The 21,327-nt window shown below is 40.8% G+C and overlaps 1 protein-coding gene across 1 annotated transcript; it reads right to left on the bottom strand.

The window, feature by feature from the left end:
- Positions 1 to 3,989: 3,989 nt before the first annotated feature.
- Positions 3,990 to 20,598, bottom strand: LOC114767462 (SITS-binding protein). The gene is made up of 10 exons (XM_028959289.1): positions 19,835 to 20,598; positions 17,692 to 17,863; positions 13,098 to 13,305; positions 12,580 to 12,730; positions 9,790 to 9,969; positions 8,796 to 9,058; positions 8,581 to 8,717; positions 7,007 to 7,125; positions 4,542 to 4,721; positions 3,990 to 4,212 (listed from the first exon to the last, which is right to left on the bottom strand). The coding sequence occupies exons 1-10, from the start codon at positions 20,306 to 20,308 to the stop codon at positions 4,033 to 4,035; spliced, it is 2,064 nt and encodes a 687-aa protein (XP_028815122.1). The 5' UTR covers positions 20,309 to 20,598; the 3' UTR covers positions 3,990 to 4,032.
- Positions 20,599 to 21,327: the final 729 nt, after the last annotated feature.

Here is a 21,327-nt window from a genome sequence, read left to right on the forward strand (position 1 = left end):
TCGTTCAGCAGGACAATACCCTAAGTACACAGCCAAGATATCAGAGATGTCTGTGAATGTCCTTGAGTGGCCCAGCCAGAGTCCAGATTGAATATGATTTAATGTGTCTGAAGAGAAATGGCTGCAATGACACTTCCCATCCAACCTGATGGAGCTTGAGAGGTGCTGCAAAAGAGGACTGAGTGAAACTGGTCAAGGATAGTTATGTCAAGCTTCTGGCATCATATTCAAAAAGACTTGAGGCTGTAATTGCTGCCAAAGGTCCATTAACAAAGTATTGAGCAAAGACTGTGAACACTTATATACATGTGATTTCTCAGTTTTGATTGTTGACATGGGGTGTTGTGTGTAGAATTCAGAAGAAATGAATAAGGCTGTAACATAACGAAATGTAGAAAAATTAATAAAATACTTTCCATATACACTGTATGTGCACTACTGCACGAAAGCCTTTTGGAAATATTAAAATCTTTTCTTGTGAGAGTCAGTTGGTTAAAAAAATAATTACTTGCAAAACGATTCTATAATGAATAGAAAACTATGACAGAGAAATGTGGGTGAAGAGGCTCAAATGAGGAGATGATCAGCACACAGTGCACAAAACAATGGAATATTGGATTGGAACTGACATGGACTGGATTGTAGAAGAACAGGGACTTTTTCCATTTTTCTGTATGCATGATGTCAGTGATATGCTCCAGTTGGGAAACACTGGAAGACCTGAGGACCACAAAGTCATCTCCATTTACTGTCACTGAGTCCCTTAGCAAGACACTTAAACCCAAGTGTCTCCAGGGGGACTGTCCCTGTAACTACTGATTGTTAGTCGCTCTGGATAAGAGCGTCTGCTATATACTTGCACAATGTGTCCACTGGAGGGAACCCTCTGACTGTCAACATGGTCACTGTACCAGGTAGAGACGGGGCTCGGCGCACGTGATCTATATGTGATAACCTCCTCCATTGTAAAAAGTTCAGGTATGCTGGTGCGTGAGCAGTTGAATGAAAAAGCAACCGCTGTGATTTCCACGGAATGAATTCACATTTGTGAGACGTGTTCACGATATAGAGCACAATATAGGGTATCAGATAAAACCTTAAAAAAAAAAAAAAGGTAATTGCACGTTGCTCACTGTGTAGTGCACTATATAGTGGAGGTTCTGGACACAGTTCAGAAGACTACCTCATCTACAGCAGTTTTTACTCCAAACAGACACGCCGGTGTATGAGAAGCGTGCAGTGATTAGGTGGATTATTCAATGAGGGGTGAGAGCCCTCTTGAGAAAGGCCCTCGCTTGGGATGAGGATGGGGCAAGAAATTCTTCTGGGTCTCATCCCCTCGGAGTGCGCCAGGTGGCCCGGCTCAAGTGCCCACCAGCAAAGGGGCAGTTCCGCGTGCGGCCTTAAAAATAGCCCTGCCGACGGATGCTTCTGAGGGCTGTTCTCTGAGCGTCCGAGTGAATTTAAAGCCACTGCAGGGTGACAGATTTCTCAGCAGGGAGACACAGGAAGTGACAGCATGTGACCACCAGGCCCCCTGCACCCGGTCATTCCTCGTCACAATACTACGTCCATGTTGTTCCGAGCTGCGCTCCCCTCTCTGCTCTTGAGTTTCAAGGCCACATTCCTGTCATCCAGAAACCCCGAACAAGCCTCTTCTTTCTTCAGGCCATTCATTATATTATCATGACTAAGCATTAGGAGCTTTTGGTAAACAAGTCTTTTTAAAACTACATTTTTGATCATGACTCCATGCCCTTCCCCAGGCTACAGGTTCACTACCTGCAAGACTTTTAAATTGTCCTTCTGATTGGCAAGGTTGATTCCAACAGACACTGAAACCCAATACCTTAACTTGCACTTTCTAAAAGTAGCTGCTGTGAGGGGACACATCCATGAGGATGTCACCGGTTTAATTAATCTCGAATGTAACATTTCAGCAAGGAGCCAGGATTGTGTCAGGTTTTGTTCCGTCCAATTAAAAAAAAATCCAGGTATCAGAAATAACCAGAACAAATATCCTCATTACTCAAGTGGAGCCAGTCTCACTGGCTCTCGTCCCATCAGTCTGGGAAAGAAAATATGATTTGCCTGATGGAGTGGAGCCAGTAAAAAGTTAATGGCAGGGCCCTCGAATGTGTTTCACATATGAAAGTCACTGCCTCACCAGCATTAAAATTATCTTTATTTGGTTTAAATAGAGATTTTTGTTGCTGATATGCTAACAAGCTGACATGACATAGACTATCTTGATACGCAATAATATACGTTAATAAGAGAGAAATGTAAACTTTATTGCATTTTCTTCAGTAACAGTCATCCAATTAAGGAAACACCTCATTTCATGGCAGTCATTTAGTTTTGTACACGGCTGATGCTTCCTGTTCATAACAGGAACAACAACAAAAAATAACCACACACACACACATAAAAGTCTCCAAAGGTCTAATGTAACCGACAGCGGAATACTTAAATGCTTTTTTTTTTATATGTTATTTCATAAGCCATCATAGAAAAGAATTAAATAATATGGGTAATCACAGTCTCTGTTTAATGTTCATCTACTTTCACATGTAGAAGAGATTAAGACATCAAAGTGTACAGAACCCGAGGCCTCGCTAAGACATGTCTACTGTAATAGATCAGACCTGAGTTTCCATAAAAACCAGTAAACATACACTAGTTAAGATATGAGTAAGCTGCGGTCCCAGAGGGGCACACATACCGCGTCATTATCAAGTTCTCAATGTTCAATTCTATCTCCGTTGGAAAAAAAAAAACCCACCTGACAGTGTATGACATTTCTCTGACCCCTGCGCTGTGAATTATGAAGTACTTCTGGGAACCAAAGGTCAACATTGGCAGTGTTAACAGCACAAATGAAGTCATGATCGATCTATTGTGTTGCCTCAGCATTGCATTTCAGCATTTCACAGGCTGATCAAGACACCCTTGAGCTTTCTTCAATAAACTATATCACTTATATTGAGGTTATGTTCAGTATTGCTTGTTGTTTTAACTAATAAGTACAAAACAAGCGACCCATACAATGCAAATAATATCAAATCGCGCAAGAAATCAAGCATTTGAGCTGTATCAGTTTCAAACTGGGCCCAGTCTGTATTTTCTTTCTGCATTATTAGGTTCTGTCAGTACATTCTGCCCAGCCCTAAATGCGTTATATTTAATCCAGTTCCGTCCAGGTCTTCTCCATGATGCAACATCTGGGACATAGCAAACAAAACAAGTCGCTTAGGATGGTCTGTCTGGAACCATTAAATACCACGACAGAGTCAGGCACTCAGATTAATTACTATACTAAAATAAAGCAGCTATATTGGTTTGGCAGAGGCATTAATGTAGTTTGATACGACCAGAGTGACACTAATGTGGAAGCACAAAATGCTTATTAGGCATAATCTTGACTTTCTGCTTCGCTTCCGTTAGCTGCTTAAGTGCTATTTTAAAGGCAATTGGTGTTGCGTGCTAAGCGCTGGTTATTGTGTACAGCATTTCAAAACCCTAGCTTGAGGTACAATTATTTTGGCAGAACAGCCAGCAAAGTTCAAGTAAAAAAGCCTTTTTCAATCAACCAACAGCATGAATTTGACTTCTACTGTCATCTCCTCAAAGGCTCCTGAGCAGCCAAAAGGATGTGACAATCTTGGTTTGGTCTTCTTTAAAAATTCAGATATTTTTCAGCAAATGAAGGGCTTTATCTTGATGCATTGTCATGATAACAGAAATGAAACAATTAACTTAAACGTGAAATCACATGTATACTAAGAGACTATGAAAATACAAAAAAAGCAGATGAGTTACGAGTGAAAAGAAAAAGAAGAAATAAAAATCACTTCCAAAATGTAAAGTGCAAGTATAAAATTACCTATACATCTAATCTCAAAACTACCTCTTGAGGCACGAGTTATGGTCTTTGTGGAAAGTGCAACTTGAGATCAGCACAAGTGTAAAAAAAAAAAAAAAAAAAAAAAAAAAACGTGATTTTTTTTTAAAAAGCCATGTAACTTGGCCTCAAGAGCCCTTAATCCGTAGAAAGACAGCTACTTGTTCAAGAGCCACTGGGTAGTTGTAAAGGAACGTCCCTCCATAGAAGACATTGGTGTTGTGTGTGTCTTGCCACTGAAAACCGCTCCCTGGTAGATAAATGTCTCTGTGTGCAGATCCTTTCTCTGTCACTGGAGCTATTAAAATCTGAAAGCACAATGACAGCAAATATGATAGCATGAAGGATGCCTTTGACTGACACTTTAACACATTTTTTTTACAGTTACAATTACAATGTATGTTTTTGGGAAAAATATGTTGTTCTTTAAGAAAAAATGTCATTATAAAACGTATAAAATGTATTTAATTTTTTTCTACTTTATCTGTAGACAATAAACATGACTTTTCAAATTTTTTAAATCAACAAAAGAATATTTAAAAGACTTTATTCTTTAACTCTGGAGCTATTCTTCAACTTGAATGGAGCTTGAATCCAAATCCAGCTTGAACCCACATCACCTAAATAATAGAAGTACCTCGTCTCCTATGAGGAATTCGTCGTCAACTGTGAAAGTCTGTGGGTCATCTGGGCTGATCCACCACAGTGGCCTGTAGACAGGGTCCCCGGTGGCCTGCCACTCCTCAGCATATTTTGTGATGAGAGGCACCATAAAGTCATGGTGCTTTGCAATGTAAACTCTAGTGAGATTCAGGATCTGCAAACAGAGAGACATAGTCATTCATTAATCATCTGCAGTTTTAATAAATACAATAATTTAAAATAACAATAATACCGGCATTTTTATTCCAATTGATGAGGACATATAAACTAGGATGCCCCATATTTTCTGCTAAATCCCTGCCATTGTTTTGACTGTGACTGTAAATTGACACATGATTACTTATAAAACCTAAGTGCTTCCAGCCCCCACGATGCAAATGCAAAAGTATAATCTTCATTATGATATTTATTAATGTTCAACATGACATGCAAAAAGTAAAAAAATGAAAAATACAAATGAACTAATAATTAATGCAATTCAACTTTTGTATGTACTTTAACAGAACAGTACAACAATGGATTTAGATTTCTGTAATCATCACTTTTTGCACCAATACAAAAAAACTATGTATAACAATGTAACAGAAAATCCTCCATTAAAATAAAAAAAGTATATCCTAACCTGCATAATTTCACAAGAGGAAAGCACAAATGCAGGAATCAAAAAAAGGCCAAATGGCCCAAGAACCAAACCATCGTCAGAAGGACACTGTCCTTAAACTCATCCGACCAAGCCTGCTGCATCTGTGCTTTTCACCACATTTCATCACCTAGTTTATTCCCTCAGACCTTCCCAGATGTGAGGTAGGGCTTGACATGTCTACACAGTACGCTCTCTGTTTAAGGACCATGTCATTCCAGGGACACAATGATTTCTTTTGGAATTGTTAGTGATAAAATGGGGGCTGTGTGTGCCATATGTCAGTCAAAAAAAAAAATCACAGCGCAATGCTCCGTTGGAAATATTCATAATTTGTCCTGCAGATGTTGTAAAATGGGGAATGCACATATTTTACCCCGCGGTCTGACACTATGCACATCCACTCCTTTTTGCGGAGTTTCACGCATTCCAGGCCGGGTCACATCCTTTAGTTAACATCCTATCCAGCCTCTGGTGACGGAAACAAAGTTAAACCACATTCATAAAAGATGTATTTTGAGGACAAGAAAAAAAAAAAAACAACTCTTGAAATAAATTTTTAACCATGGCCACAGTGCGACTCAAACTTAAATTGACAAAACAGCCTTGCGGCTACCATTATGCTTTTATTCCTGTTTAGGCACCGATTGGTCACTGGCTTAACAGTCTTTGAAGAGCATTGCACTCACAGAGCAGCCAACCCATACAAATATGCATAATATAAACCGAGATAAGCTGAGGAAACCTTTTACATTTCATTACTTAACTGTAGCTTAGCCGTTCTGATCTTAAATGTCTCAGATTCCCAAAACTCATGTTCATAATTTATACAGTTATCCAGAAATAAAACTTTGCTTGTGAATATGAATTCACTCACCCAAGCAAAACTATAAATAAATACATTAAGCCTCTGCCATAAATAACAATAATAAAAAATTTACTTTGAGTTTGTTCTTGAGGCTTATCCTGAAATTCATTATCATTCCAGTTGGAGTAGCCTTCATTATGGCTGAGTTTGAGGGTTGTAAATTTAAAAGGAAAAATCTAATATGAAACAGATGGATGCTTAACCACAGGTGATGTTGGGAAGAGGCCAAGCTCTTGCTCCCGAAAGGCAATGAAAACAGCAGCCCCGCTCTCAAACCCCGCTTCGCCATGAGACACGCGGCCTCGCTCAGAAATGTGAGCTGTGCTCCACGCAGTCAAACATATCAATGCATGCGACCGGACACCCTCGTTGTGCTGAAACCTGAGCCACGCCCGTATTTATCCTTGGAGTTTCTGTGACATCCCGTAGGGTGAGTAAAGACCCCTGACTCTATCCCTGTCCAGCATGGTCCTCCGCAGATAACCCGAGACTGTTTATCCAGTCACCTAGTCGCCCTCCACCAATAACATCTCGAGCCCGATTCCCACCAGTAGGAGCAGCTCAGCATCAAAAGCTATAGCAGTTAAAGGTTTGAGGGGCCGTGGTCCCTATACTCTCTGATGAACCTCAATCCCCAAATATGCTTCCAAGTGTGGGACATTGTTTCCTTTAATGTGCCCAAATCGGATGTGCTGAAATATCAATGTGATTAAAAACTCTCCATGCCACACTAGAGACCGGCCCCAGAATGAACTATAGTTCCAACTGAAATGAAAAGAGTAAAAAGAAAACAGATAGTTTAGCAAATAACATTTAATCGTTTTTAGCCCTGTCAGGGGCTGAGGGTTGAGTGATATAAACTGGAGGACAGGAGAAGGTTAAAAAAAGGTATAATGAAATAAATACATAATTTTTTCCAATGAGCACTCACCCTTTCCTCACCAAACACCCATGGAGGAGTCTGGAAAGTGATGACTGGGAGAAAGGCCATGATCTCTAACCAACGTATAAACAGCTCTTCATCGGTGATCAGCTCAGTCAACGAACCTCCTGCAGAGAGACAGAAATCAAGTCTAAAATGGCTTCATTTCATCATACAACCTTACGTGACTCAGATCTAGGTATATCAAGCAGCCAAATGCTCATGGCCTCAACATTAATTAGAAAATAGAAGATTAAAGTGGACCCCAGAGTGACACCATCAGAGCGTCTTCACTAGCGTTACTATATAACATACAAACTACTTCAAGCTGTGTAAAGTATTACTAGCTAACAATTTCATTAAACAAGTAAATTACAGGCATCAAAGAAATACACTGAATTTACTTTCTGCTAAAAGTCTACCGACAATTAATTCAAATAAATCTCTTAAATTAATAAGTGAAGTGAATGTTGTTGTCATTGTGAAACAAACCACAGCGCACAGTGCACACAACAAAATGTGTTACAACCCATCACCTTGGTGAGCAGCCGTGACAGGTTCCAGAGATTACGATTACGGACCCGTTTCCCTACCTGCAAGGCCACCAACTGCCAAATCTCAATCTCAAGCAAATCAGGTTGTGATAAAACAAACTATAAAATGTACAGATTGCTTATTTTTCAAATAACAATCCCTGGAGATGGGTCTGGTAAGGTCAGTGTGAGGCCCTCCAGGTTTCTTATGCCTTTCCTTGGGCCCCAAAGTGCATTAAAACTGCCCTAATTGTGCCTCAGACCAAGAATTCTGAAGGTTTTCATTTTTGCTGTTTAACCTTTTACTTGAGTACATTTTTAAATTAGAAACTCAACTCTTATTTTGCTACATAGGGCAACACTTAACTCGTTTTTAAATCCCTTACATACATTAGATATGTTTCAAATAATCACCAACACAGACCTGGAATGCAATGGCAGATGAGACTGTCTCCAGTGCTAAAACCAAAGGTTTCAGAAAGAATACAGAATCCCAGTGTTTCATGTCAACCCTTTTAGTATTTGTAAAGATTTTGTTAAATGGTGCCTTAACATAAAGTCCTCGATACATTTTCTGCTTTTTTTAAATTAAATATCAATGCTAACGCACAAAATTGGAATATATAAGATAGTTTGCATGCTGAAGTTTAGTCCATTAATTACTACAAAGTATAGCTAATATTATTATTATTATAATAAGGAAATACCAGAATTAGCACATTGATACATTTTCTGTCTGGCTACATTGTTAATAATGTACTCAGTACCTGAGTAGTCTTATCACTACATACTTTTGTAGTAAACCTACTTATACTTTTGGCTTATTTTGGCTACTCTACACTGCAAATAGATCACCTATGTAGTCATCAACAACATTAAACCTTCCATTTTTTTAATACAAACAAATTAATGTGCATTTTATAAAACCTGATGACCACACTTGATTAGTGGAAACACATTATTTTTTATGAATTCCAGTGCTTTCCAAAATATTTTTTAACCAATTTATATTTTGCCTGAACAAATAATGGTACTAAATGAGGGTATTACCTACTGCATCGGGAATGATGAAGTTATACCCCAGCAGACTGTGATGTAACAGGGCAGGAATGATGCCCTTTAGTCCAGAGTAACTCCAGTCAGACTGCAGTGGGGTCATTTTGACAAAATGTGGCCTGTGACTTGACCTAAAAGTACCAAACAAGTTAAATTTGCACCGATCTACTTCTGCTTCTACATAAAACATGAGACGATATGTGGTGTACCTTGTTCCTGAGGTCAGTATTGCAGAGTCCCCTATCCTCCCAGCTAAGGCTACCAGATACTGGATATACTCGTCACCAGAGACAGACGGAAGAGGCCGCAGGGCATCAAACAGGTCTCCTTCCCCTCCTTCCAGGATGATGTACTCCATGCCCAGGTGGGACCGCAGGACACTCACTTTGTCCAGGAACCAGGTGACCACCTCCGGGTTGCTGAGGTTCAATTTTACGCAGTACTTCCCCTTCCACTCAGTCAACAAGGGAACCTAACAGGAGAACAGAACAGAAGGTGGAGGATTTGAAAGATTAAAACATTTTAAAATAACATATTACCGGCCCAGTCTCTTTTTAACCAGCCATCTCTGGGTAAAGTGCATGTGATTGGAGGTCAGCATGAGAGCATGCTGTGTTCAGGGAATTAGGCCATTATGACCAGCAAGTGCCCTATTTAAGTCTTAGGTGCAATGGTATATGTTATGATGATTCGCTAAGAATAATTTTATTTTCAGTCATCTGCCCAGCATGAATCAGTAATTTAACCTGGCCGCAGGGGGCATGACCCCACTGGGGGGGGGTGCACATTTAAATAAAGACTGGATTTTCATGGTCATAATATGCAATGCTTAATGCACATCTATTCACGTCCTTTCTGGAATCTGCAGTTTAAATTTGCCACCAGCTTTCTTGATGAAGGTTGATAATAAACATATTTCATGGGAAAAAAGTTTCATATTCACAAGCAGGGCTTAAAATTCAGTGTTGATTTGCAGGTATTCTATTCAATTTTGCATTCAAAACACAAAGGAACATAATATTAGTTCAGATTGAGTGACTTTTAATCTTGCATTTCGGGAAAATTGCTTGATGTGGATCATTCATAGTCCAACCATAATGCAAATGTAGCATGCAGGAGTGAGACTACTTAAGTTAATTTGTTATGTTTTAGGGTATAAATGTGATTTTCTACAAGTCTTGGTGCTCTGAAATGAATACTCACCAGACGGCCCTGGGGGGCAGAGGGCAGGCTGAGCCAGAAGGCCTTGGTGCCGTACTGGAAGGGGGCCTTCAGGCCATCCACGTTCAGAAATGGGGAGAGGGTGATGGAAATGTTGAGAAGCTTGACAAAAGGGAGGTCCCTGGTCTGTCTCTTATACATTCCTCTCTGGTAATCATGGTCCTGCCAAACATCAATAAAAGAGATGAGGCAAGTAATGATATTTTAATGCATGACAGTGACAGAAAATTTACCTCATGGCCACTGAATTACAAAAAAAAAAAACATTCATTTGATTTGTACAGTTGAATAAAATGGTGTTCAACTTTTCAAAGGCTTTTAAATCGCATTAATAGGAAACCTTTCTGTGACTCAAAAGTTCAGCAGTATCAACCACTGCATGTGGAGCAAATTAGATCAGTGCAAGCAGATTTAATGAACTGATTTGGAAACAACCATTGCATTGCTCTACAAGTCCAAACCATCATTATTTTAGGAAAGGTAATCTGCAGATGGAAAAGAATATCAGATTTGGCATTCAGACCAGAAAATGCTAACGGTAATTTATGGAAATTTGGCTTCCAAACCTTTTTTTTATTATTTCATGAACTAAAATAATACACAGTGTCCCTCTGTGTTATATTCAGAGGTTCATCTGTGGCTTTGATATATTGTAATTGGAAAGAGGGAGATGATGCCTTTCTCCTTCCTAATTCCTTTTTAAAAAACAGACATCATCTAATTACATTTTCATTTGCTCGATGCAGCACACAAATTATGCATCATCAATAAACAACTCACAGTGTGATGGATCAATTTTCTCTTTAAGCCATTTTGTACAATTTACCACGTGTCTTGATTAAGGAAACCAACCACACAAAAAAGTAATCCTGTGACATGATGGACAATCTACTCTCTGCCACATGGGCAGATTACAGCACTTGATTGATATCAAAATGCTTAAAAGAAGATACCTTTGGACTGTTCTCACATACAGTACAGGCCAAAAGTTTGGACACACCTTCTCATTCACTGTATTTTCTTTATTTTCATGATTATTTACATTGGTAGATTCTCACTGAAGGCATCAAAACTATGAATGAACACATGTGGAGTTATGCACTATGTAAATGTTCATAGTTTTGATGCCTTCAGTGAGAATCTACCAATGTAATTAAAAGTACATTAATTTCATACTGGTACTGAATTTCAAAATAAATGTCTTTCTTACTGCAGGTTTGTAATGTATTATATTTTTAGCGGCAATGAAACCATGTCCTTATTAGTGCTAATGTGATGTGATTCCATCCGCATGACAGGGAACAACGCGACTCCTATAAAAAGCCAAGATGGCTGTCATTGTCGCTGTTCCCTGTGTAAAGACTTGGCCTACCTGTTTCGTTCATTCGTGTCCCACCCTATTTGACACTATTTGACCCTAATATCTTGTCATTTGCACATGACCGTCAACATCCATGGATGTTCACGTTCGCAGATCAAAGTGGTAGAAAAGCGGCAGCCTCCTTGTGTTTCTCTGCATTGGGGTTATTCATTTCCACCTACTCGCACTGTTCCGCCTTATTGTCGTGTCTGCTAACCCCTGCAATGTACCTCATTATTACTGATTTGGCATGTATATTGTGTGCATCTTGAATGAAACACTTTATATGTTTGTTTCATAAATTAAAAAGACCTGAAAATAGAGCCAGTATGTCTTGACGGGCTCAAACACAGAGTTGTCCAAAAACAGTAACTCTTATGTATTTCGGCTTTCAACAAAAAAATAACTTTAAACTCTCAGGTTTCTCTCATTTTGTCTGTCTTCAGACAAAAAAAAATCAGGTTCACGAGGAAGGAAACCCTGTGACTCCCAAAACCTTCCCCATAGATCCGCTTGAGACAATTAAAGCCTTCTATGTCTGGATCCACTGACCTACACATAAACCTTTTATTCCACCACAAGGCCCAAGTTAACAGCCCATCTTGTGGCGTTTAAAGGGTTATCTGGAACATAAAAGCACAGCACGCTAGGTAACCCTTCATGGAATGCACTTCTGCATGAAAGTAAAATCTCACCTTGCAGGAAACCAAGACTGTAGCATTGATTAGGATTAAGATCTTGACAGCGTGTCATCAGGACATCCACATGTTCTGACAGCCCTACTACATCTTGTAGGGATTAATGTAGCGGAATGAGGGCATCAGAAAACAGACTTTAAAGGAGTGAGATTTTAATTTAAAAGTAAAAGCCCTCCCTCTCTTTATAGCCATGATCCAAATTATATTCATTCAGTAATATGTGGCCGTCCCCTACAGCCTCCAGGGCCTGCTTTACCAGCAACTTCAGGAAGAGGAGCAGCAGCTGATGGGCCACGGGCACAACAGGTGCAAGGTCTGGACCCCCAACCAAAGCCAAGACCAGTCAGCCTGGAATGGAGCTACTCCAGGACCGAGATGTATGCCTCACTTTCTCTTTCTGACTTTCAAACCAAAACAGACACTCAAACTATAAATTCTAATAATACACACATATACTAGCCAAGACAAATGCACAATTTATTTGTAGCTTGAACTTGAATCTTTAGATTAGGGTTCTTTAACTCAGGTACTCTGGGACTAGAAATCCAGGCCTTGTTTTCACTTCTCCTTAGTCGTTGCAAATTTTTATTACCCAGGCTTTACAGACCTTGAAGACCTGGTTCTATATGGTTATATTCTTCTAGCTCCAGCACTACTTGTGTGTTGAGATGTCTTGGTTGGTAGCAACCCTGGCAATCAGCTCTGTGTGCTCACCATGCTGGAGAGGAGGGATGTGGAATGTTCGTTGAGACTGATGACTCCCTCCCCAAGGTGATGCCTCCTTAGACGATTCGAGAAGGTCCTCAGCTCCCGCTCCAGCTTTTGCCCAGAGTCTTCATCCTCTAGAAACTTCCAGAATGGCAGCCTATTAATAGGTTTGTAAGGAAAAGCTAAACATTATCCTCAGTCTGCAAGAATCTGAATTTCATCAATAGAAAGTGGCCTAGTGGGTAAGACCCTTGCTTATAAACTAGGTGTCTGTTTCAGCCTCTACATTTACAGCATTTACCAGACGCCCTTATGCAGAGCGACTTACAATCAGTAGTTACAGGGACAGTCCCCCCCTTGGAGACACTTAAGGTTAAGTGTCTTGCTCAGGGACACAATGGTAGTAAGTGGGATTTAAATCTGGGTCTCAGGGTTCAAAGGCCAATGTTTTAACCACTAGGCTAGTAAAGGGCATTTCATTGCCTGTTGATGTTAAAACTAAGGATTACACAGTGCTTCTGTACCGCAAAATGTCCAGGTTGGGAACCTCTCGGCTGTCCGGAGCAAGATGCTGCACCATCTCCTGGTGAATGTCGCGGAGGTCGTTCCCCACGCAGACGGTGTACTGCAGCGGCGGCCGCTCTAGAGATGAGGAAGCCTGCAGGCAGAACTGCTGCCTGCTCTCCACCCCAACCTCAAGGGGGACATGTGGGGCCACCAGCACAGCCACACCTGCCAGAAGAATTCATCCATTTTTCACGCTGCTGCGCATGCACGCTTGAATTCAATTTTCTTCCCCAGTTCAACACAACAACTGGTCACGCATTCACTGTCTGTCCAAAGATTATTTAAATCTTTACTGAATTTCAATCATATGGTAAATAAAATATAGTTAACTCGTAATTTATTGGCCTGTTTATCTCAGCAAGCAAAGAATTACAGGAATAGTCCTGATTCCTCATTTAGTGCAAATGTCCTCTCATAACCCAGTGAAGGGGACATTTTATTAATAGTGAGTCGCCTTTTAGTACTGATTAGTTGTGCACTTTCTCAAATTAGCTATTCCACTAAGCCATTTGTTTAAAGCATAAACACTGCAGTCTATACAATATAATATATATTTTATATTTCATTAAAACGCTTAATTGTTTATAGAGTATAAAGCACTTTAAAATTCTTAGATAATTACATTTTTAATACAAAAAAAAACATTAAGACAATTTTATATACATTTAAACCATAAAAACTCAAAAGATCCACATGTACGGAAAAATGATCATTAAAAGAATTTTATATACATATAAAGCGTCCAGCCATGGCCCCCCGGATGGTACAAGGTGGACGTGGTGTGTGGGGTACCTCTGCACCCACATGAAACCGTGAGATTATGTGAACCAGATAATGGTCTCCACAGATGGAGCTGCCCTCCCAGGAATTCTTCCCGACTCTCAGGTTTCTCCAGCATGGCACCCCATCCCAACGTCTCCCACCCTGACCCACCAGCACACAAGATCCAGCTCACGGTGTCCCAGAACAACTTAACAGCTCCTTTATGTTTTGTTGTTTTTTTTGCACACAGAATAAATAGGTCATTTTATAAAATATATATATATGAATATACTGACCGTACTGATTAACAATTAAGAATTTCAATTTTTGGTATCAAACTATGACTTTTTATTAAATTACTAGGAATTTAGAATGGTAAACAAACCAGGTTACAAAATTTTTTTTATCTTTAAATCTCGCATCTCTCTAATTTAAGCAAAAATTGGTCTTATGGGTAAATAACAATTAAGAAGCTTAATCAAATTCTGAACGCAACTTTCCCAGACAAGAAGTGACAGCTTGTGGTAATAATACACCGAATATGCACAAAACTAGATGGGCTGACATTGGGCATAAAAGCGAGCACCTCGTGACATGCGTGGAACAGGACGTGGCTCTATTTTTGGCACAATTTTCATCCCGAAAATCTCGACTGCGTGCAGCAGGAAGGAATCTGCCGAGAGGGAAATCAATAACTAATTTGGTGAACTTTAAGAGAGTTTTTGGGCTTTGGTTACGGATGGCACAGGGTGCTCCAGGAGATTAAACGGGGTGGCTTGCAAGGGAACGGTGTGCAGCCCCTTTTTTATTTTTAGAATAATTCCTTTCACTAAATACAACCAGCTTTACAGAAATATTTTCCACAAGCTCCTTAAAGTAAAGATCAATGTCTGTTCTATTACTTTTTTCCTTCTTTTCCTGGTAGAAGGCAGGGCACGGAAAACTGAATGAATTTTACCAGATGCAGAATAGCATTTCAGCAACAATAAAATGAATTTCAAAGTGAATTGTGTTGATTTGCATCATTATTTAAATGATGAAGAGACGTCAATTATTCTTTTCAAAATAACGCTTCCACCCTTTCATTCTGAGCCATCAGTGGATCTCAGCAGTGCAGAAATTTGCAGGCAGATTTATGTTTATTTTCCCATCATAAAACAGTATGTGGTTCAAAGACGTGGATAAAAATCTGCTCTCTTAGGTTAAAACCATGAAATCAATCAGGTCTGAGGGGTCTGAGGGGTCAGGTGAACAGGTGCCACTCTCCCCAACTAAGCAGACCTCTGAAGCTCTGATACAGTGGTGTGGGTCAGAAATTGTATTAAAAGTAAACTACTGTTCAAATGTTTGGTGTCATTTTGAAGTATCTTTGATAGAAAACATCTGTTTTGTCCATTCAAAGAAAATGTAATGATCAATATTCTAGTCCACGTGTTGTAAATGACTCTGGGACCCGGAAACAGGTGTCTGTGATGAAACAAGTTTAAATCTGAGCTTTTTTTTAACATAGCGATTATGGCCTTTAAAGTAAAACCCAGAGGGTGAAGAAAGGCAGAACAATGACAACATCGCTTCTTCCTGTCTGAAAAAATCCATCTCGAGCACTAATCCCTTTCCCCCTCCTCACCAAGACTGTCTAAAAAAAAAAAAGGTTGAGAGGCAGCACATGAATTTCTTTAACTGGTTCCAGGCCCGGGCGCTGAGGCAGGTGACCTGTTTAGTGAACCTATCACTGCTTCACTATCGAGAGACAGCTTTAAAAAAAAAAAAACGTTAAACCTTCCAAGGCTTTATTTGTAAAGATGAGCTGAAGAAGCGTGGGAGCCTGCCAGACAATCTGTTTTATTTAGGAGGGCATTCTGTCTTTGAATCTGAAAACAGATAGTGAATGGAAAATCTAAGTAATGATGAATAAATCACATTTATCGCTCCAAAGTCCATTAATAAGCTATATAGAGAAAGTCAGATGTATCAACGTCCATTTCATTTTCTTCCTGCTTTGCCCGCCGTGTCCTCACCAAATCCACTACATGACCTTATTTCAGCATGACAAACTCTTCAAAACAAAAATAAATGTTCATGGAAATATTAGTCGCCACAAAATATATATTAATGTAAATTGTAAAGCTGTGTTTAATTTCTATATATATTAATAGAATATAATTATCACTAAAACATCCTATGAGCATTGTTATGTATATATTACTTATATAATATTATTTCTTACAAATAATGCAATAACCTCTGTAACATTTAAAATGCTGTTTATTCTGGGTGATAATTTTTTACTGGGCTTCTCAGTGCTACCCAGTCCACTTTTAGCAAGTTAAGGGTCATTCTATAACATCTGGGACACGTGGGGCCATGACGAGCACGGCCTGTGTGACAGCTAACTATCTCAAATGTCGCTCTGTCCCATGCAGCGTATGGCGCACCACGTGTGCCCGTGTCATGGGACGTGAGGCCCATCCAGCTCTGGAACTACAGGCCACTGTGGCTCAGCGGAAAAAAAATGTAATATGACTTCTGTGGGTTGAGTACGTCTGAAAGGCAACACACTTCTAGTGATTAAAAAAAAAGACTATTTATTTAACTAGGGGACAAAAAAAGAATTTTCAAAATACTTTTGAAATGGCAAAAAATACCATAATAATAATAAAAAATAGATGAATCTTCATCCTGCAAGGACATGTGTCCCTGTCACCGGCCCCGTCTGGCAGCTGGATGCTTTAAACAGAGGCCAACTGTGTTGCGATTGTTGCACTTCGGGATGTTCTGACCCACAGATATCTATTTGTCTGTGTGTGTTACTTGGCAACCCCATGACAGTTGCTTTCCCTCTGGGCCCCCGAGCATTTTCTTTATGCCGGGTGACAATCTGGGAGGAACGGAGAGGTGCTGGTAATTAAATCTGGAATGGAAATGGTGAAAATGGAATGTTTCGTGTTAAAATTGTCCCTGTGTTGCATAATGGGGCCGGCGACAAGCACAAACAATTGCCTAAGAAAATCATAATAGGCCTTTGTTTGGGTCACATGATGATAATTATGTCCTTAAGCGGATGTCAAGGCCCCTGCTATAATCTAAATCTTAACAGCTGTCTGGGACACAGATTACCACTTTCACCTTTCAGCTTCTAAAGTCTAACACACATGCATGCTCTCTCTCTCTCTCTCTCTCTCTCACACACACACACACACACACGCAGAAATTTCTTTTAACAGCTCGGCTCATCATGGACAGTTATGGTGGGCGCCTGGGATTACTACATGCATGCATGAATCCTTATATCCTATGTGTGTGTGTGTGTACAAGAGTCTGCAAGAATGCACTAAATGTGTGTATGTCCGCATGTGCTACAATGAATGTGGTGAGTGTGTGTGTGCCAGTACGTGTTCCGTAACACGCACCCACACAAACACGCATACACACAGGTTTGGAGATCAGCTGCCCAGCCGCGAATGCCTGCCATAGTGAGCCCGGTGATCCGGAGTCCCTTGGGTCGTTACAATGCCCCCTCAATGAATCCCATTAACCATTTAGTCTCGTCCAAGTGGCATCGCCAAAAATAACCCAACAAGTTATTAAAATCTCAGCGCCACGCCAGTTTGGTTTAACCGTGGCTTTTTATAGCCGCGAACAGGCACCCAGTCGAATTTGTTTTAAAAAGCGGTCGGTAGCTCGCTGCACTGTGTTGTCTAATCTTCTAATGAGCGAGAGAATACCACTCGGATTCCACCATGTCCTGTTCTGCGTAACCCTGCCGAGACCCCGACAAGCTCCCCCCACCTGACGATCCCAGGAAGTAGCGCTCCAGGACGGACCCGTAGCCAGCAGGGTTGTCCCGCAGGTCGCTCACGGTGAAGGGCTGCATAGAGATGTTCATGTCATTGATTGGCCAGCTTGGCGTGCGGACACCTGCACCGCCGTACCAGGAGACGTTGGCCATGGAGAAGCAGTCCTGGAAAAGGAACAGAGGGAATACGTGTCATTTATACCCCAAACCAAGATGAATGTGTTAAAATTGGGGTTTGTAACAGTCTGATTAAAACGCTGGTAGACACCTTGCCATGCACAGTTGACATCCGCAAATGTAAAATTCACTGGTTCACCAAAAATATACTATGAATGCTAGCAATGATATTCTATTTGTTTCTTGCTTCTACTTGTATGCAAATGCTGATTTAAGTAGTTGCTGCAGTTAAATATTTTGTAGATCAGATATCTGGCAACAGCATTTTAACTACTTTGTGCATTCCACAGCATGGTCCCTACCTCGGATTTTGGGCCTCGATTTTGGTTATTGGTACATGGTTTGTGCATAAATAGAACAACTTGCAGGTTATTTTCTCGTGTTTTATGGAGTGCCATGGTAGGTCTGTTCAAAAGCATTTTCAATACACATTTTTCTGACTAAGATGGAAATCCCAGCATCTGCGTGAAAATGTTTTTCTTCACGGTTTGCCTCCATCTCTCCTCATCGGTTCCAGCCCAGCTCCAGTTACAACAGCGAGAGAGGAAGTGGAGGCACAACAGTGATTGGACAGTAACTTGCGGGGAGGGATTACAGTGAACAGGTTCTACTTCTATGGTGGTGTCTGCTGTTCTGGGACCGCAGAAGAAAATGCAGCCTGAGAGCATGTTAAACTGTAAGCTCCAGTCCTCCCCATCAGTTGGACATTGCTGGACCAATTTCAAAATGAGCTGAAAAGAAACAAAAATCCCGTGGCCCATAAGGGTGGTAGTAGCCTAGTGGGTAAGGTTCAAATCCCACTTACTACCATTGTGTCCCTGAGCAAGACATTTAACCCTAAGTGTCCCTGTCCCTGTAACTACTGATTGTAGCTCTGGATAAGGGTGTCTGATAAACGCCATAAATGTAAATGTAGAGGTGTGTTGGACCGTGCAGGGTGGACGAACGGTTTGGTAGTGTTGAGTGTTTAAATCACCCAGAATGAGTTAGCAGGGTCATTTTGCATGAGCTCCTCCCATTTTCTTGATAAAAACATCATTTATTTTTGTCTTCTGAGTGTCAGAAATGATGACACGAACATAAAGGCAGGCTTTCCTTTCTGCGTCTGATTATTTCTGTAAACAGAAATCTGATGAGATACTATTGCCCAAGCACTACTTCTATTACAGCCTTTTAAAAATGGGACTCTAATTTAGTTGTGTGCTAAACTGACACGAATAAAAAAAAAGTCATCACATGCATTGAGCTTGGGTTTTTACATTCTGAATTCTGCATATCATGCAGGTTTGAGTTTCTGCTCAGCAGTGTGGCATGTCATGAGTCTAAGGACCCCGGACATCAGTTCAGCAGTAGTTTACCACGCCCCCCCCGAGACGTTTTGTGTCCATGATTAATTTGTTACGCCAGTCTGATTGTGGCTGTCGGCTTTCCAGAATACAGGGGCTGGGGGAAGCTGAGCAGGTGCAAACTGTGGGGACAGCACGGACCTAGAACTTTCCTAGGGAGCAAAGTCTGAAGAAAGGCGAATTACAGGGAATTTGCAGGAGCACATGACGCATAATTATGTCAGGAATGTACAATAACCGGGGAGTATTAAACTTGCAGAACATCCGGTTGGATTTGGAAATTTCCTCCGTACAAAAAAAACAAAAACAATATGCAGCATATAATTTTTGTTCCAAACTAATAAAATATCTTCTTGAATAAAATGTGTATTTTCAATATTACTATAGCAACTACTGCTACTTATAAAAATATTAATAGTAATAATCCTCGTCATTGTCATAATAGCAACAACAATGCTATTATTATTATTTTTTAATAATAATTACATAGATTTCCAATTTGTGATGAAAGGTATCTATCTATCTATCTATCTAATAATAATTCCAATAATTATAAGGATTATGATTATTATTGTTCTTTTGCTCCCAATTTCTGTCCTGAGGATATATTTACCTTCAGCTGGACATGACAGTGTGCGGGAGTCCAGCTGATGCTGTAGCACTCCGTCTTCCGCTCTTCCTCAGGTGGATCCACGGAGATCTTCACCTCGGCCACCGAGTCCCACGTGTAGCAGAACTCGGTCTTGTTGAGCCAGCACAGGTTCCGCACGAACGGGACCTCCGTGTCCGAGCCGCCCAGGTTCCCCACGTCGATCTCCACGAAGGTCTTGTCCTCCCTCAGGGTCTGGATGACCAGGGAGTGGGTCCTCCTCTCCCAGATGAGCCCGCTGAAGCTCCCCTTCAGGATCCAGTTCTTGTTGGGCTGATCCACCACTTGCCAATAAATGATCCCGATGGTCATGACGAAGAAGACAGCAACTCCCAGACAGGCGATCGCCCCCTTCCACGTCTCGTTCATCTCCTTCAGCCCCGTGTCCCATGTCACCTCTGGGATGGGACTGGGGTTCCTGTTGCGAGAGTGAGGCATGTCGGGGTGAACCACGATCTGCTCACAGCTGATGAGACAACTTCTGCAGTTGCTTCATCGTGTCGTGGTGCGAAAAGTCCCCCGCCGCGTGTCTCGGGTCAAGTAAAGAAGAATGAGGAGCATAAAAAAAAAAAAACCAGTCCAGGAGGTTTGAGGAGAAGAAAAGGAGAAGGGGACGCGCCGGTGCTGTGGGAGTCCGTGGGTGCCCGTGAATAGCTCCTTCTGCGCGTTATGTGCTGGCCGTGCACTTCTCGCCGGCGTCTGACGTCACTTCGGGAAGGTGCTCTGGAGAGGGGCGAAGTCACCCCAAAACCCGCGGCTTCCAGCGGCACCCCTTTCATCGCTTTCGCAGATATAATTAATTCCAACGAATCACATTCCAACACCTCGTTAATTAACATTTTAATGATGTTATAGTGGATGCTATATTATATTGGATTTGTGTACATTAGGATGTTGTATATAGTGTATCCATTGCCGTGACACGCAAAATTGTTAAGATTTTTACATTTCATGCACTCATATGCTCATATGCATATTATTTCCGACCTTAGTGACGTTTGTGAATAGACCTGCAAAGAAGGGGCAGGAACTGGGTCCACACCCCGAATATTTCTCAGGTTAAAGAGGTTTCCATTTAGCTTCATTTCACCCAAGATTTCATTCTCGAGTAGACGAAGCATCGCAAAATTGTCAAATTGTCAAGGTTCAAAGAACCTTGTGACATTAACAATCAGTTTCATTAAACTTTTGGAGATGTTGTGTTTGAAACCTCCGAATTCAGATTTTCTTTTTGGGAGGAGCATATTCAGAGTCATGGAGATGAGAGTTCCTCTGTGGGTTTCTACATAAGATCTACACTCTAGACTGCAGCACTGCTTTTAGGGTTACCTGCCATTCTGCTGCTCTCTAATAAAACCACAGAGTTCCATATACCACATAATCTGCAGTATATTGGAGACCTAAGTCAACTGGTGGGATTGTTCAGAGTGGGAACACAAGCCTGTGACCGTTTGAAG

This window comes from Denticeps clupeoides, chromosome 17, assembly GCF_900700375.1.
Source record: "Denticeps clupeoides chromosome 17, fDenClu1.1, whole genome shotgun sequence".
NCBI classification, from domain to species: Eukaryota; Metazoa; Chordata; class Actinopteri; order Clupeiformes; family Denticipitidae; genus Denticeps; species Denticeps clupeoides.